General features: G+C 38.0%; 2 protein-coding genes across 7 annotated transcripts in view; both read left to right on the top strand.

Moving 5' to 3' along the window:
• Window positions 1-357: 357 nt before the first annotated feature.
• LOC117576327 (protein spartin) lies at window positions 358-4,099 on the top strand. 2 transcript variants are annotated; one of them, XM_052007433.1, is made up of 4 exons: window positions 358-546; window positions 609-750; window positions 1,776-3,244; window positions 3,714-4,099. In XM_052007433.1, the coding sequence occupies exons 3-4, from the start codon at window positions 1,788-1,790 to the stop codon at window positions 3,946-3,948; spliced, it is 1,692 nt and encodes a 563-aa protein (XP_051863393.1). In that variant the 5' UTR covers window positions 358-546; window positions 609-750; window positions 1,776-1,787; the 3' UTR covers window positions 3,949-4,099. The 2 variants fall into 2 exon arrangements, with proteins under 2 accessions (XP_051863393.1, XP_034116885.2); XM_034260994.2 differs by lacking the exons at window positions 358-546; window positions 609-750 and adding an exon at window positions 978-1,059.
• A 243-nt stretch (window positions 4,100-4,342) lies between these two features.
• Window positions 4,343-16,260, top strand: part of LOC117575863 (uncharacterized protein CG43427) — a 71,749-nt gene continuing 59,831 nt past the window's right edge. For 4 of the 5 annotated variants that reach the window (XR_007955371.1, XR_007955372.1, XM_052007420.1 and 1 more), the window contains exons 1-2: window positions 4,343-4,499; window positions 5,261-5,464. The gene's annotated coding sequence lies outside the window, so the exon portion shown is untranslated. The remainder of the gene's footprint in view (window positions 4,500-5,260; window positions 5,465-16,260) is intronic. The other variant, XM_052007421.1, reaches the window with a different exon arrangement.

The raw sequence follows: 16,260 nt of genomic DNA on the forward strand, positions 1-16,260 counted from the left end.
GAAATCAACAAATCTGAAAGAAACAACAAAGATGTCAATAGCCTCAATGTTTAAGGTGTTGCTAATGTAGCCTTTTTTTTGGCTAGATTAAGCTTCTTTTGGAGCTAGTTAGCTTATGTATATGTGAGTTTCTATAAATTTGTCACTTTTAATAAAGGTAAATATGAAAAAGTGTACATTTAAATAAACAATTCAGTTTGTTATACATATTTTTTGCGATTTTCGACGATTTTAGCTCATTTTAACTCCATATCTAACAATTTTTGGCTTTTAAAATTCGAACAACACTGTCATGTGAATTTTAAGTACACGATACGACAGAGTGTCATACAATTTTAGTGCTGGAACGTGTATCAGCTGTTTCGCCATTAGGCAACAATAGCAATCAAAACAAAACAGGGGAAACGCACGCGCTGCAAAACGCAGAAGAAACATTCGATTTTTGATGATGGTTCTCGAATAAAATAGATTTGATAAATTGCCGGACGCGATGCAATCAATGAAACAAATTGGGAAATACAACAACAGCTGGCAGCAAAGAAGAAGGTTAGTGAAAAACAAACAGTGCTAATCAAAGTTTAAGATACGTGTACAATGTATATTTTTAGCTTAATGAATAGTACGTAAAAGTCAAAGTACAAACAAAAACATAACAGCGACAAAAAGACACGGCGATTAGTCAGCATCCGGCTAAAGGAAGAGTGTGAAAGAGACGAAACGAGAGCAGAGTGCAAATACATAAAAGTAAAAGTAAGTTGAGTCCAACAAGTGGGTGGGGGTGGGTGGTGGGTTGGTTGTGTATGGTGATGTCTGGCTTGTTGACCAACAACAACATTAGCCCAGCAATTTGTGTGTAATGCAATTTTTGTGTGCTGTGTGGCGGGATAACGTCATACAACAAATTGGCAAGCAGACAGCAGAGCAGCAGCAGCAGCATCGTTGTGACGTGCTCCTATTGCCGCATTCCCTAGCGCTGTCTCCTCTCAGTTGCAATTGGTCGGTCACAGTGTAAAAACACATCACAGCAGCCACATCATGGCTCAAGAGCTCTATCAAGAAGTTCGTATATTCAATTTCAATTATATTTATGTACATATGTGATTGTGGTAGTGATTAAAGTGTTATTCTCTTTTTCTGTTTTGCATTTCACAATAACAGTAACAACGATTGTCATAATAGTGAATTTGGTACAAGGTACCATTTTTCATAGCGTGTCAATTACCTTTTGCATTGCAGTAGATTTTTTTAATGGTACATTTTCAAATTAGTGCAGCTGGTATATTTCGTACAATCATTGCTTTGTATTTTGTTCAAAATAATAGTACATATTTTCATATGAAGCATTGATAAGTGTAATTTTTGTTTATGCTGAAATTGTGAATTTTGCAATTGTTTTCTTTTCATTTGTTGTATTTTATACAGTTTACATTTACATATATAAAATTTACATTGAAGCAATGTAAATTGTACCAACTGGAACATTCTAATTGGACATGACTGTTACTTCAGCGGTCCAGCTAGATTTTTCTCAATGGTACATTTTGACAAATTCGGTACATTTCAAACGTACTAAATGCGTTTGGCAGGCGCCAGTGTCGCTAAATGTACCAAATATGTGTTTGTCAACAAATAGATAGACAGAGAAGCACATAACGTGTGAAACTACTCATCTCGCTCTCACGCACTTGTAATTGCAGTTAAGCAAAAAACAAAGCGGTTAATCTCTAAATTTCAAATGAATATGAACAAATATTAATAAATGTCGTGTTCTGCAGTTTTTAAGTGCCATGTCGACGGAAAGCGAGTTCCTGGAGTCCTACGAGGCCATCAAGCGCTCCTACAAGGCAGCCATGCAGCAGGTGGAGTTGGCCATCGGCCACGAGGAGTCTGAATCCCAGGAGGCGGCAATTGCGGCCTACGAAGAGGCGCTGCAAATGATCGAAGCGACGTTTGGCATCTCGGTGGGATTGCCGGATGAGATCGATGCAGTGCAGACGCAATGGAACGATGCGTGTGCGCTCATCCAGAAGCTGAAGAGCGCCAAGAGCGAGGTGAGCTATCGCCTCAAAGTTCTTCGCGCCCAGCAGTCGCCCATTGATGATGGCGCCGAGGAGGCAAAGGAGGAGGAGGTGGAGCAAACGGATGGCAAATCGCACAGCAAGGCACGGCCACTGCTTGCCGAGAATCCTTCGACTTTCTACGACATAGCCAATCCCAGCGGCAGACCAAAGACCTACAAGGAGCTGGCCGCAGGATTGCGTCAGCTGCTGGCCAGTCATGAGGCACAGGCGCAGCTCGATGAGTTGTTTCAGGCTCAGGTTAAGCTCTACCGGATTGAGGCAAGCGGTGTGGTCACCACGGTGTCGGGCAGCACCAAAATGTCGCTCATCATGTGCACCGTGGGTGGCAAATGGAAATATCTGAGCGGGATTTACTTCATCCAATGCGATATGCCGCAGACAGAGGGGGAACAAATGATCTGGATCTATCCGCTGATACCGAATGTGTCGAATTGCTATCGCACCGAGTACGGGGCCTTCATATTGCCGGACATGGAATCGGAGCAGCCGGGCAATGCCTTTGGCATAATGCTGGTGAAGCCACAGCGTCCGCTTAGCACCACAGCCGGCGAGACGGAGGAGGAGCAAATGGCCGATCTGCAGCAGTTTCTGCTCGATCTGCTCGAGGCGGTGCTGGCGGGCACTGTGGAGGAGCTGCGTTCGCCGCACACACAACGTGCTGCGGCCGCTGCCACACGATCCGAGCAGGTGTCGCAGCACATTGTGTGCGCCGCCGATTTCATAGCGCGCAATCTGGTGAAGGGTGCCGAGAAAACGGGCGGACTGATGATGCGCACCACGCCGTATCTGATCTCCAAGATGACGCCAGCTGCCCCGGATGCCCAGACTCAGGTTCCATCCTCAGTCCAAACTGGCGTTGAGGTCGCACAAAAGGTGACACATGCCGCTGCCGGAGTCACGGGCTGGATTGCTGGCAAGGTGGGCACAGCGGCAGTTGCTGTCGGTGGCTATTTGGCGCCTCATGTCCAGACCCAAGGCTCCAAGCTGCTGCAGCGCGGCTTTGGCTACGACAGCTCGCAGGCGGACAGCGCCATGGAGGGCGCCATGACCATTGCGGCGGGCGCCGTTGAGGGCGTCACCACGGTCTTCGATGGTCTCGAGACTTCTGCCAAGATCTTGGGCACCAATCTGAGCGAAAACTCCGTCAAGATCATTGAGCACAAGTGAGTTATCCATCGAACTTTCAAAGCTGATTGTGATACTAAAACTTCAATTTAACATAGGCTAAGAATAAAATTAATAATACACACATTTTTTATTCTGAACAAACATTCGCAACATTACTAAATATTATCTTATTATTTTAAGTTTATGCTTTATTAATTTTCGTTTTTTCTGACATCATTTTTATTAAAATAATCAATATTTTTTAGTTGTAATCTATTTTGTTTGAGAATTTGGAATAAAATTTATTTTAAACATTTTTGAGAGAACATACTAATCATTTTTAGTTGGTAGCAAATAACGTCTGTAAACTAAAATCTACTAAGATTTAATACTGAGTGTCAGTATTTAAAGCTTATTCAGTCTTTAAAAATTGTTTAGTATCTTTAATTAATAATCACATATATATATCATAATATTAATTTTAAAAGACAACTTAAAATGAATAATGGATAATTTATCTTTCAGATACGGCGCCTCCGCTGGAAATTTGGCCTGCGGTACTTTTGATACAGTGGGAAATGCTTTTGTCATCAGTCAGAATGTCAACTATATTACACCAAAGGGATTGGCCAAGAAGTTGGTGAAGAAAACGGGTGAAGCGGTTATCACCGACCATAAGCGGGACTTGCGTAAACCTGAATCTCATTATATCAATGCAGGCGCACTTTATCCGGATTTGAGAGCACTCAAAGAGGAATAATTTAAAGACATTAATGATATTAGTTGAAAACATTCGATATTATCTCCAAATAATCGTTGATATTTATATGTAATCTCAATTAGACAATACACTTTATAATTATATCGCTTTTATATGCTTTAGTTTAATAAATTCATAATATGGAAAACTGTCTAATTAATTGCTGCTTTTGAATTCGGCGCCAAAGCTCGCAAAGCAAACTTGCGATCAGCTGTTTGCATTCTATGTTAACTTAACAGGTTGAGAGAGCGAACGTTAATGCTAACCACCTGCATGTTAGCTAACAGTTCGTATGAGTAACAGCCATGTTAACAGCAAAGAGAATGCAAATGTTTATGTTATGCGACTGTTAGGCAGCCACTTTACAGCTTTCTGCTCAACCGTTTTGTTATTGTAAAATTTGTTGTCGAAGCGTGCGGTCGGTTCGTCGGTTGTGCGGTCTACGATGTTTTAACAAACAAAATATATACAAAAAAGAAGTGTCGATATCAAAATATGTATTGTTGATATACCCAACAAATGAAACAAAACATGTGTCTACGCCAATAAATGTAAGAAAGAAAAGTTTTAAATGTAATTTTGGAAAAGTAACGCCAAATTTGGCGCTTTTACATAGCCGGGCAAAAAACAACTTGAATTGCGACGACGACAATTTGTTTATTACTATTTTTGCCGTGCTCGTTTCGTTATAAAACACATTCACATAAATTATAATACAAAATAATAAAACACACCTGTGCATTGGGCAAAGAAAATTTTTCGTGAATTTAGCGCGCATCGTTCTCGGCTGCTGTGTGTCTATGTATGCGTGCCAGTGTGTATGAATGTGTGTTTTTGTATGTATGAGTGCGTGCGTGCGTGCCTTTGGATGACTGCGGATGTGTGCGTGTGCATGATGTGTGTGTGTGTGAATCTTTTAGTTGAGCTCGGTGCAATTTTACACACGTCTCGCTGAAATGAAAACGTTGCCCATTTCAAGTGAATAATAATACGAAAAAATACGTATATATACAACACAATATGTTTGTGCTTCTTAAGTTACATAGCTCTTCGTTCACATCTAATACCAGTTTAGAAAAATAAAACAACAACAAGTTAAGGCAAAGGCAGCAGCAGCAACAGCAACAGCCATAAATGGTCAACAACAACAACAATTCTAATCGCAGAGAGACACACACATATACACGGTTAAAACGTGTTTGTTTGTGTTCCACTGAGTCCGTTGCTGTTGCTCTTCTGTATGTGTGTGTGTGTCTGTTGTACACACATTTTCTAATACATCTCATTCCATTTTTTTGTTATACATGCATAGAGCGCGAGCAACAACAATAACAAGCAAACAAATCAAATACAGACTGGAAACGCGTGATCTTAAAATACGTAAATTTTTTTGTTTATAACGCACAACGAAAACGAATTGGACTAAAACTGCAACAACAGTTTGCCGCATCAGCAGCAAAAACAACAACAAGACCAACAACAACAACAATTGCTAGGCGATTTTCATATTTGCATGGTGAGTTTTTTTTCTTGCGAAAATGTGGCAACCCTTTGCGATCGTTGTCCAATTGGATTCTATTACTCACATATTGAAAATAGAGTTGATGCTATTTATTGCAAATGTAAATAATACACAAAATAATAGCAATGAGAATTGCTACCAATGCAATGAGAGCAGCTATCAATAAACCAAAATCCTTTCCTTCTTCGTTGCCTTCGGTTGTCGCTCTATCCCAAAATGGAATTGTAGAGATATCATATTTTCCCATTTCCTAGTTGATTGATGTTTGATTATTTGCTGCAACTGTAGCAACAACAGATCAGCACAATAAGCACGATCAGTGATAATAGGGCCAAGAATAAGTTATCTTCTTGTTCGCCTGGATGTGGAGTTACGTCGTCTGGCGACTGCGTTGATAATTCAGGAGTTACGTACATAAGATCGTTTTACTTTTTTTTGTTTTCGTTATATGATTTACAGCTGAGAAACTGCTTTGTTGTTTTCGCTTTTTCGAATAATCAATTTTCTATTACAAATCATTTTCACTTTGAATGTCGGCGATAATAACCATTTCGTCTCTCGTCTTTCGGGGTAATAACATTTAGGCGCTTAAATGATTATTTTATTTTTATTTTTTTGATATCATCATCAACCGTTCGGTGTTCGGCCAACAGGTTTTTAGCTAATAAGGTAATGGCAAAATACTGCAGAAAGAAAAAAAAACGAAAAAACGAAAAAAACGGCTAAATTATAATCGAGAAAGATGAAGCGAAAAAAAAAATCCATCATTGGAAAGTTGATTTGATTGCAATTGCCTGGAATGCAGCTGTGGCAGGGTTGCCGCCTAGTTGTGCGCCAGGGCGACGCATATTTGTTGTTTTTATTTGTGTGTATTGCAAATACAACTTGTCTAATATTACAAGTCAAATGCTTCATGCTTCATTTGCTTTTTGGTGCTGGCAACTTTCGCATTGTCAACACTCAATAACTAAGGGCGTCGATCTGTGGAGAAAGGCAGCTATAGAGAGATGGGGGATAGGGTTACACCCACAATGCAAATTGAATGCATAGAAAATTGGATATCTATTGCAGTGGTTAATATTTGTATATCTAATCTGAATATGATTAAAGCTCCAAATATAATTTGTACATTTAATTTGCAATATGTACACACTGTTTAGCAAGCGCACAGTTGCTGGAATTTTTCATAAATTTGATGAAATTAATTTAAATTAATTTTAGCAAATTGCTTTCTTAAATTTACCCTATTAACAATGCGAATATAAAGTTATGTAATTTGTTTTTAGTTCAGTTCTTAGAACTTCAAATGTAATTTGTACTTTTAGTTTTAAGTGTGTACACACTGTTTAGCAGCCATTACAGCTACTGGACTTTAGTTCTTTCAATTAGTTTTGCTGCCTTTTTCTTTCCACCCACAACAGCGGCCACCATAATAAATCGCTCCGACTCTCGACTGCAGTTGACAGCTGACAGTTGGCAACGTTTTATGCTTTTTAACTCTTTGGCAGTTGGCAACGCTGTCTTTGTGACTTTGTGGGGAAGGGTGACAACAAGGGACCCACCGCATTACACAATTATCCAAAAGCATTTCCCAAAGCAAAAAACAGTTGAATTTTTGCACCACACATGAAAATCAATTCACTTTTTCCCCCTTTTCCCATTTCTCTCACGCGTCTTTCCAACTGTTGATGTTTCTATCTCTATTTCTTGTTATTTTTCTTTAGTCAGAGGCATTTTAGTTTTCCGTTGTCTTTTGTTTTATTTATTGTTGTTGATTTTCTTTTGTTGTTGTTGTCGTTGTTGTTGTTGTTGCTTCCCATCTTTATATTTTTGCGCGGCCCGTGCGTCAATTTATGTGGAGGTTTTCCATAGCTACGAGGCGGAAGCCGCTTCTTAATGATACAAAAATATAATAGTATAGTACTCTCTATACACTCGCTCATGTAGTGCAGTGTAGTAGTTGCAACAAAAGGGTGGCAAGCCAAGTTATGCAGTTTGCAATTTGCGATTGCGATTGCTACGTGAAATTTGACGTCCCCCCTCAAGTCACCCCCTTTGCTCTTTTTCTCCTTGTGCAGTTGTTGCAGTTATCTCAGCTCCCCAAAGTGCCGCATGCTCGAAACTTGTTTGCCGCATAATTTCCAAAGTTGCAATTTTCATTTTTTATGGCCATTTTGACTTGAACGTTTGTTTTTTTTTGTCTTTCTTTCTTTTTCTATTGCTGCTGCTGCTGCTGCTGTTTGTGGCCGAAAGTGTTGTGGCCATTCGAGTCGCCTGCTTTTGGCCAACTAGGCGAACTGAGGTAATCAGAATTACATACATGTGATAGAGTGTGTACACACTGGCTGCAAAAGAAACATTTCATTTTCGTTTGGCGTGCTCACAATTTTGCACATTAACAAGAAAGCTATAAAAAGCGAGTGAGCTAGACTTTGAGATACCTGCGAGATAAATTTATTTTGCAGTTAAAGAAGGGAAGAGAGTTACGGTCCAATGGAATTCATTTAGAAAATGGAATAGTGATAAAAAGAGTTATGGTATAATGGAATAACGTTGCTAAAAAGTCATTTTTTTGCCTTTGGTATTTATCTCAGTTTAGCTTCCGTTAGATATCTATGGTAGAAGACATATTTATCTTATCGTTAAACTACACAACATAAATTAAGTATATTTAAGGAATTTAATTACATCATTTGAGATATTTTGAATTAACAGCATATTTTTCATGACTTTGGCTTACAATTTATCTAAAATATCAAATCACCAACTCATCATACCTTTGTTTTCCAAAACATACAGGGTATAAAAAGCATTTTACGGCATTGCAATCCATTTTCAGCCAGTTGCAACTGCAAATGTTGTGTTATAATTGAAAGTGTATCGATTAAATAGCCCGTTATGCTACTCGTATTCCAAAAAGTCAATAATGATATAACAGTATTGCTGTATGATTATGATGAAATCGTGCTGTGTCAGCGTTTTCACTCGATTTGCCGGATATTTTGATATTTTGTTTTATTTTCGGTTTTCTCTACAATCTCAAGTTCAAGTTGAACGCAAATATTTGGCAGATACATTTGTTGTTTAACAGCATCAGCAGCATCCCTTGACTTTGAACTGAAAATTGTATATGAACAATAGTCTATTTTTAAGAATACTGATTCGATTTAATAAATAAACAATTTTAGATATGTAATTAAAATAGATAGGTGAGTGATTGAAGCACAATTTCGTATCATTCGTTAAAACGAATAAAAATACATTGTTTTTGAAAGAAAATTATTGGTATTAATTCCCATTTACTGGAGTACTACAAGTTGGGAAAAGGTCTTCTATAAGTCAAAGTGTGTGGGAGTTGTTCAACAGTTGAAAAACGATATTTTTTTAGATTATTGATTCCATTTAATAAATAAACATTTCTAGATTTGTAATTAAAATGATAGGTGAGTGATTGAAGTAAAATTTCGTATCATTCCTTGGATCAAATAAAAATATATTTCAAATACGTTCGATTTTGAAAGAAAAAAAGTTTTTCAAAAGTTGAAAAACGATATTTGTCAATAGTCTATTTTTAAGACTACTGATTCGATTTAATAAATAAACAATTCTGGATATGTAATTAAAAGAGATAGGTGAGTGAAAATATATTTCAAATATTTTCCATTTTAAAAAGGAAATTTCTGGCATTAATTCCCATTTACTGGAGTAAAAAGTTGTATATAAAGCGTAGTGTGTGGGAAGTTGTTCAACAGGTGAAAAACGATATTTGTTTTGCTTAATTCTTAACAATTTGGTTTTGTTTTTTGCCAAGTCATAATTCCCATAGAGCACAGTTATGTAATACAGACAATGAAGTAGCAGAAGTACTATGTATTGTAGTAAAAGGAAAACCCACCCATGCTGGGCACTTAACAATTTAAGTGTAAGTTCCATTCAGAGCGGCGACGATCACATAAAACAACTGAGTCTTTGCCCAGCTGCGAGTTGAGAGCTGCGGCAATTCGTGTAATGAAATTACCACCCAACATATAGAGTTTACTATGCCATCGCCATCTCTTTCACTCACATTGATAAGTTCTCAGGGAACCAGTTGGTGACTTGGACTACTACTACATTGTTGTTGTTTTTTACCTGTGTCCAAGTGACACTTGTGCAATTATTGTACAAAATGTTCCTCGACAGGTGGTTCGGACTCGACTTGGCTATTCCTGGTTGTCTCTCTCTCTGTTTTGGCCATGAGACAGCGGCGTCGTCGGTAGCGTGAAACGAATTGTATTTCTCTCCCTCTCTCTTGCTCTCTATAACTCTGTGTTATTGTTGTTCGCTGACTGTCGCCGACATGGTCGCCATCCCAACAGGTACCAAAACAATGCCGACTATTTAGTGAAATGCTTTTGTTTCGACTGGGCCTCAACTTGTCTGTAGTCGTCGTCGTCGCTTATTAACTTACCTGTTATTCGAGGCATTTTCATTTTTCACACGCACACGCAGACCACGAAACTCTACGAAACTCTTTTTACAGACTGTCTGGAAAATGAAAATGCACTTGTGCCGGAGCTGGGATTAGTTTCAATGCTTCTCCCTCACTTTATATGTGTGTTTTTGTAGTTGTTTTTGGGTTTTGTCTGAATGAAACACGAACGAACGGAAATGCCACAGGGGGTGATTTCTTTTAACTGGGCCTATATCATATGCGGTGTGACAGAGACACTAGATATCTCTCTGTCATTAGGATTATTGCTGTTGTTTGATTTAATGCGCTCACAATTCAGTTCGTCTACATTTTTGTTTTGGATATACTTGAATCTGGGGGCGCTACCGGCGTCTGCAGCAGCATCATCTTATTTATTAGTTCACATTTTGGCTGCTGTCCATAATTAAAATGCGGGATCTTATCTGTCTGCTTATCATTAAAGCACGATTAACTCAATGCAATCGTTGTGGCCTGGAAAATTCGTTTGATTTTCAAATGAAGCTGCATCGTGCTGATTGCTAAACAGCTTTTAATATATATTTTTTTCGTTACCATTAGCGTCTGTCTAATTAATAGTTGTGCGTCTCATGTTGCAGCCGCGCTTGAGTCGGGTGAAATGTTATTAACAAGCTGGAGACATCGCGAGATAAAACGAAATTCGAATGCTACAATGTAATCGAGTAGCTGGCAGGTGATGGCAGAAGCTGTTGCCTATTCTATATACAATTAAGTGCAGCTTACAGCTGGTTTGGCAAATGAAAATTGAGCCTGTCTAGTTGGGTAATGTTACAAAGCTGGATGAAAGCAATTAGATTTATAATATTTATTTTTAAATAGAAAAAAGTTGTTTAATTGGGCAGTTTCAGTTGTAGAGCAATCTGGCAACATTGCACACGAGAAATGTGGCAACAGCGCTTTTAAGCATAGAGTTAACTTTTGAAATAAGCTCCCTCTCCACTTTCTTACATAACTTACAACAAACAAAGCTAATCCTGGAGTAGCTTAAATATCATATGCACAACACAATAATGTTACATATTCGGTTGTGTAAGTGCAGAGCAGCATCAGCGTATTTTCCTAAAGGATTTCCCTTTGTGTGCTCTAATTGAAAATTGAAAGCATTAGCAATTTGCTTATCAGCCCAGAAACATTTCGCATCCCCAGGCGAAATGCAAAACAATTTTTGCCAACTCAGCGCCCAATGGGGAATGGGAATGAGATTTGGAATATAAAATATACTCCATCCCCAAGAGCAATTCGTAATTAATTATAAAATACTCATGTACTGTGGTTATGAACATATTCCAGATGTGTACAACCCCAAAACACATGAATTGGAGTTTTTGCACAAAAATAACAAAAAAAAAGTGTTTGACCGATATAAACGAGTATAGATACAAGATACCAGATACAAAATACATTGTGCACATACAGTTTCAGCTGCTGTAACTGTAAATAACATTAACAGAGCGCTGTTAAGCGAACAACAGCTGTTGGAGTGGTGTTTGTTGTTTGGGATTTGGGGTGTGTCGGCGACTCCCGAAGGATAACGAGTGCAACGAAGTTGTTGCAAAAGTCGTCAGCTTGCGACCTATATTAACATGTATACACTTAAATAGTTATATACATGAATACATACAGATATACAGATATATAGATATATACAATGATTCGCTTTATGTACAGGTTTCGCTTTTAAATGGGTTAGCAAAAGTTTTGGGCATGCAAATGGTAAGCCATTGGCATCAGCATCAGCTTCAGCATCCTCCCACACGAATCGTGTCCTTTACCACAGCCAACTTGACTCCCCCGCTCATCAGTTTTGTTGCCTTCCTGTCGCCAGTTTTGCTTTCAGTGTTTCAAGCCAACTCAATGCGTCAAGTTGTGTGCGTTCGTGTCTCTGTTGTGTTTTTTTTTTGCCTCGTAAAGTTATAATATTTAATGCATGAGGCATAGTTATTATTTAGGGCGAATGTGTGCTGTATGTGATAAAGGAAGCGACTGTGGCTGTAATGTGCTCCAGATAAAAGTGCTAAATGAAAGCTAAAGCTCACAGTGCGATAAGACAGGTGCTTGTATTTTCCTTGATCGTCGGCTAATGTTCAAAGCAAAGCCTTAAAGCTTAATGTGTGGGCGTAATTATAAGTGAATACAAAATAAAGTAATGAAAGAAATACCTAGAAATTGAGTAGAAAAAGTCATAAAGTATTATATGTATTTTCCACAATGTTTAGTTGATTTAAGAGAGCATCGAATGCACTGCATGAATCCATCGTATTAAAGTTTGTTGACTGTTTTTAACTGCGTTGCACAGTCCAGCACATCTTAAATTATATTTATAGAGACTTATATATAGATAACAGCCAGTGCGAGTTTAATTTATTGCCACTTTCGTATAGATCTGCAAGTCTGTGGCATCTTTAGGGCATGCAGCTGTCAGATTTCCGGTTAAATAATTTATTGATATTGTTCTTACATTATGCACATACTTTCGAGCCAAGTCTGCTTCTTATCTCAGTGACTGATGAAAGGCGATACGCGATGCCTTCTTCCAGGGCCAGCTGGCCCAGTTATGCAAATAGTAGAACTCTGATTGCACCTACAGCTGCGCCTCAATTGAATTGAAGTGCCTGCCTGCAACGGCACATTGGAGCGTATTATTTGATTAAAGTCAACAGTTGCCAGATAGACGACACAGTGTTCACACATACTGGAATACACTATCAAAGAGCGCCAACGTTTATCAACAATTATCTGTCATATTTGTTTAGCGGCACAACGCCCTACGGCGCCCTCCAGGTGCAACAAGCACATTTAGTTTTTTTTTCTTCTTTCTTTCTTGTGATTTTGTTTACTTTTTTATAGCAATTAAGTTGCATGTTGACTTTTGCTCCAAGTGTTTGTTTGTCCAGCAAACAATGTTCAGACAATTAGAGCAAATGCTCAAATTGCAGCGATACGCAACACTGGAAAAATTGCAATTTGGCAACGCTGCTTTTTATGGCGTGTGATAAATCTCAAGATTACTCATTTATTCGTAATTCTTTTAATCTTTTTATGTGGTAATTTATTAGAACTAATTTCGAAACTTTATTAAAGGTATTTCCTTTATTTACACTTTTGTGCACTGATAAAATTTGGCAACAATGCGCTTGTGAAATTTGGCAACATCACGTTGCAAATTTCAATTTCACTGTCAACAATCAGTCATTTAATTTAATACATACTATAATTTTGGTGCTGCTCCAATTAGCGTTCAGTTTTGAGTATTGATAAGCGTTGCTTATTTAATTCTTTATTAGCAATTCGTTTGTGTATTTCATTTTTTTTATTCGATTGTGTCTTATCTATCAAATTGTCATTTGTTTATTTTCAAGCACTTTGGACTTAATTTATGAGTGAGCTTCAATTGAGAATTGGGAAATGGGCATTAAATGCAATTTACAATTTACAACTTACATTTATTGTGATCGATCTGTTTTTTATATTCGTTCTGCTTAACCCCTTCTCATGTGATGCCTAATTACCGCAGTGAATTATTTCCCATTCCAGTTTTTTATCATTATCATTGTTATGGCTGCTGCGGCTGCTGGTGTTAGCTGCTGCGAAGGTCAAACAGTGTGGGGTCACATGTCAAAGTCGATTTATAATAAAGAGTATTAAACCAGATCTCTCGCTTCACCATACCATAACCTTCAAGATCTTTCCGCTGCCCCCACAGCTGCCATGTTAATTAACGCATAATTTTCGAGCCTGTCGTACAGTTTTTCAGTTCTCCACCTTTTCTTTTTTTGTTTTTTTTTTTGGCTGTTGGCTGTTTTGTATTTTATTTTGATAAATGGGCTCGTATTACTCATGGCTACATTGACCGATCAGTTATTAAAAAAAAACAGAAAAAAACAAAACCTTTGGTCTCCGATTACCGATTAACAATTACATTGGACTGTAGATTGTTGACATCTTTTATGCATAACTAATGTCGATTTCCAGTTTCAGTTAGAAATAGCACTAGAGAAATGATATATTGATAAACTTATCTTGAACAAGCTCTTTCCATCAATTTATAATTACTATATCTTACTCGACCGAAGAGCTAATAAAATTAATCGATCCACAGCAAACGCATTTTTCACTTGAAGAGAAACAAATTGGTAAAGCATTTAATTAGCCACAAAATGCATTAATTAATTTAATTTTATTCGTATATATAATAAATTTATATACTGATAATAAAAGTGCAAGGCGAATGCCAAGCAACGACTGCATGGAAAACTCGTAAGCAAAGTAAAGGAAAAAGCAACTACAACAACGGCATTAACAAGCATAGCCGACGATATTTTGCAACATTTTCTCCTCCTGTGAAAATTTCACTTTTATTTCTATGAAGCCAGTTTAAGCTGAACACGAAAGCCACAGTCAAGAGCCAAGAGCTTACAACTTACAGCCAACAGCAGCAGCAACAGTAATAAATAAAATAAATGGCAGTTGAATTGTTTGCCATGTGGATGCGCTTTTGGAAAATGCAAGACAAACCTCATGATGGGGGCTGCCATGGACCCCAGGCACCCCAGAGTATCATCAAGCATTTCGATTGAGAGAGACCCCACGCTAATTGAAAGACTGTGCGTGTTTTCTTCGATATTGCTTTGGATGCTGGGGATGCACAGGGAATGCGTGGGCTGTGCTGCTGACTGTAAAGTGGAGCAGCTAAGAGATCACATTGATTTACAACCATCAAAAGTGGGTTAAGGTTTAAAAGAAGTCGATAAAATCCCAACTATAAAATTGAAAATAATTGACACAGGCTAAAGTGTAGCATAGAAAATACGCTTTTAGAATACATTTGTCGATTTCTCATGCATAACATTTTCATTTCTATGTTATCGAAATTTGGCAACTGCGCATGTAAAGTGATCGATTAGATTGATTAACTAGAACCTTCTTCAATTAAACCATTGGAATATGTTGAAATGAGTGCTGATTTCTATGCAGTTAAATTGCATAATATTTTCGTTTCTATGTTATCGAAATTTGGCAACTGCGCATGCCAACTGATCGATTAAAACGAAAAACTTTAACCTTGTTTAATTATACCGTTTTAATGTGTTGAAATGTGTGTTGATTTTAATGCAGTGAAACTGCATAACATTTTTATTTTCGTGTTATCGAAATTTGGCAACTGCACATGCCAAGTGATCGATTAAAACGAAAAACTTTAACCTTGTTTAATTAAACCGTTGTAATGTGTTGAAATGTGTGTTGATTTTAATGCAGTTAAACTGCATACCATTTTTATTTTCGTGTTATCGAAATTTGGCAACTGCGCAAGTGATCGATTGCAATGAAAACGATGGAGTGGAAAATGGCTGAGCATTGCCATAAAGCTATAATAAAAGTGCTTTAAAATAATGTTTTCTCTTGTTAACGATATATTTCATGCTTAGCCTTGCCATATGTTTATTTCCGTTGCAAGCTGTGGCAAATGGTACTTCAGTTAGTTAACTGTTAACTAGTTAACTTTCGGGATAAATTGCCAGTTAAAAATGTATAGCGCAAATATTTAACTACTAGTTTAACTGCCGCCTGGCCATTAAAGTGTGACAGTAAATACTTTACTTCTAGTTCAACTGCCTGTTAAATATTGATCAAAATTTACAGCTTTCATTAATATGAAATGACGCGCTGTCAGTTAGCCAACAAGTCAACGTCAAAGTGAGTGTTAGTGTCTCTCTCTCTCTCGCTCTCTTAGCATATGCACATGACAAAACGAGGCTTAAAATAACTTTTTCCTTTCGACATATCAACGTGTCTATGCTCTTAACATATGCGTGTGTGTGTGTGTGTGTGTGCACTTTGGAAAATGCAATTCCGTAAATGTCTTAGGGCATTTGGCACAAAGAAACCTGACAACCCTAAGCCAATGCCACAATCTCTCACACGTCAAACACCTCGAGGCTGGAGCATGGAGTATGCAAAAAACATTTCCTTCCTGGAACACACACACCGACACACACACACACACAAAACGCAAAGGGCAACGCTTTGGAAAATTTAAATGAAAATCGTGTTGAAGCGGAAAATGCACTCAGTGTGTGTGAGGTAGAGAGCGGGTAGAGTCAGGGAGTCTAATAAAATGCGCATTATTGTGAATTCGCTATGCCCAAGAGTGTTGGCAGCATGCTTTTAATTTGCCACAAGAGCGAGAGAGTGAGAGACAGAGAAGAGAGAGAGAGGAGAGTTACTATCTACTACTTTTAAGTTGGTTGGGTGTCTGCTCTGGTCTGCGGGCAATGCAATTATGTGCGAGTTTGCGGCC

The sequence above is a fragment of the Drosophila albomicans genome, chromosome 2R (assembly GCF_009650485.2).
Source record: "Drosophila albomicans strain 15112-1751.03 chromosome 2R, ASM965048v2, whole genome shotgun sequence".
NCBI classification, from domain to species: Eukaryota; Metazoa; Arthropoda; class Insecta; order Diptera; family Drosophilidae; genus Drosophila; species Drosophila albomicans.

Coding starts and splice junctions, on each gene's coding strand:
- LOC117576327 (XM_034260994.2), top strand. CDS start 1,036: ATGGCTCAAGAGCTCTATCAAGAA. Junction 1,060..1,775: donor CTCAAGAGCTCTATCAAGAA/GTTCGTATATTC, acceptor CGTGTTCTGCAG/TTTTTAAGTGCCATGTCGAC. Junction 3,245..3,713: donor GTCAAGATCATTGAGCACAA/GTGAGTTATCCA, acceptor TTTATCTTTCAG/ATACGGCGCCTCCGCTGGAA.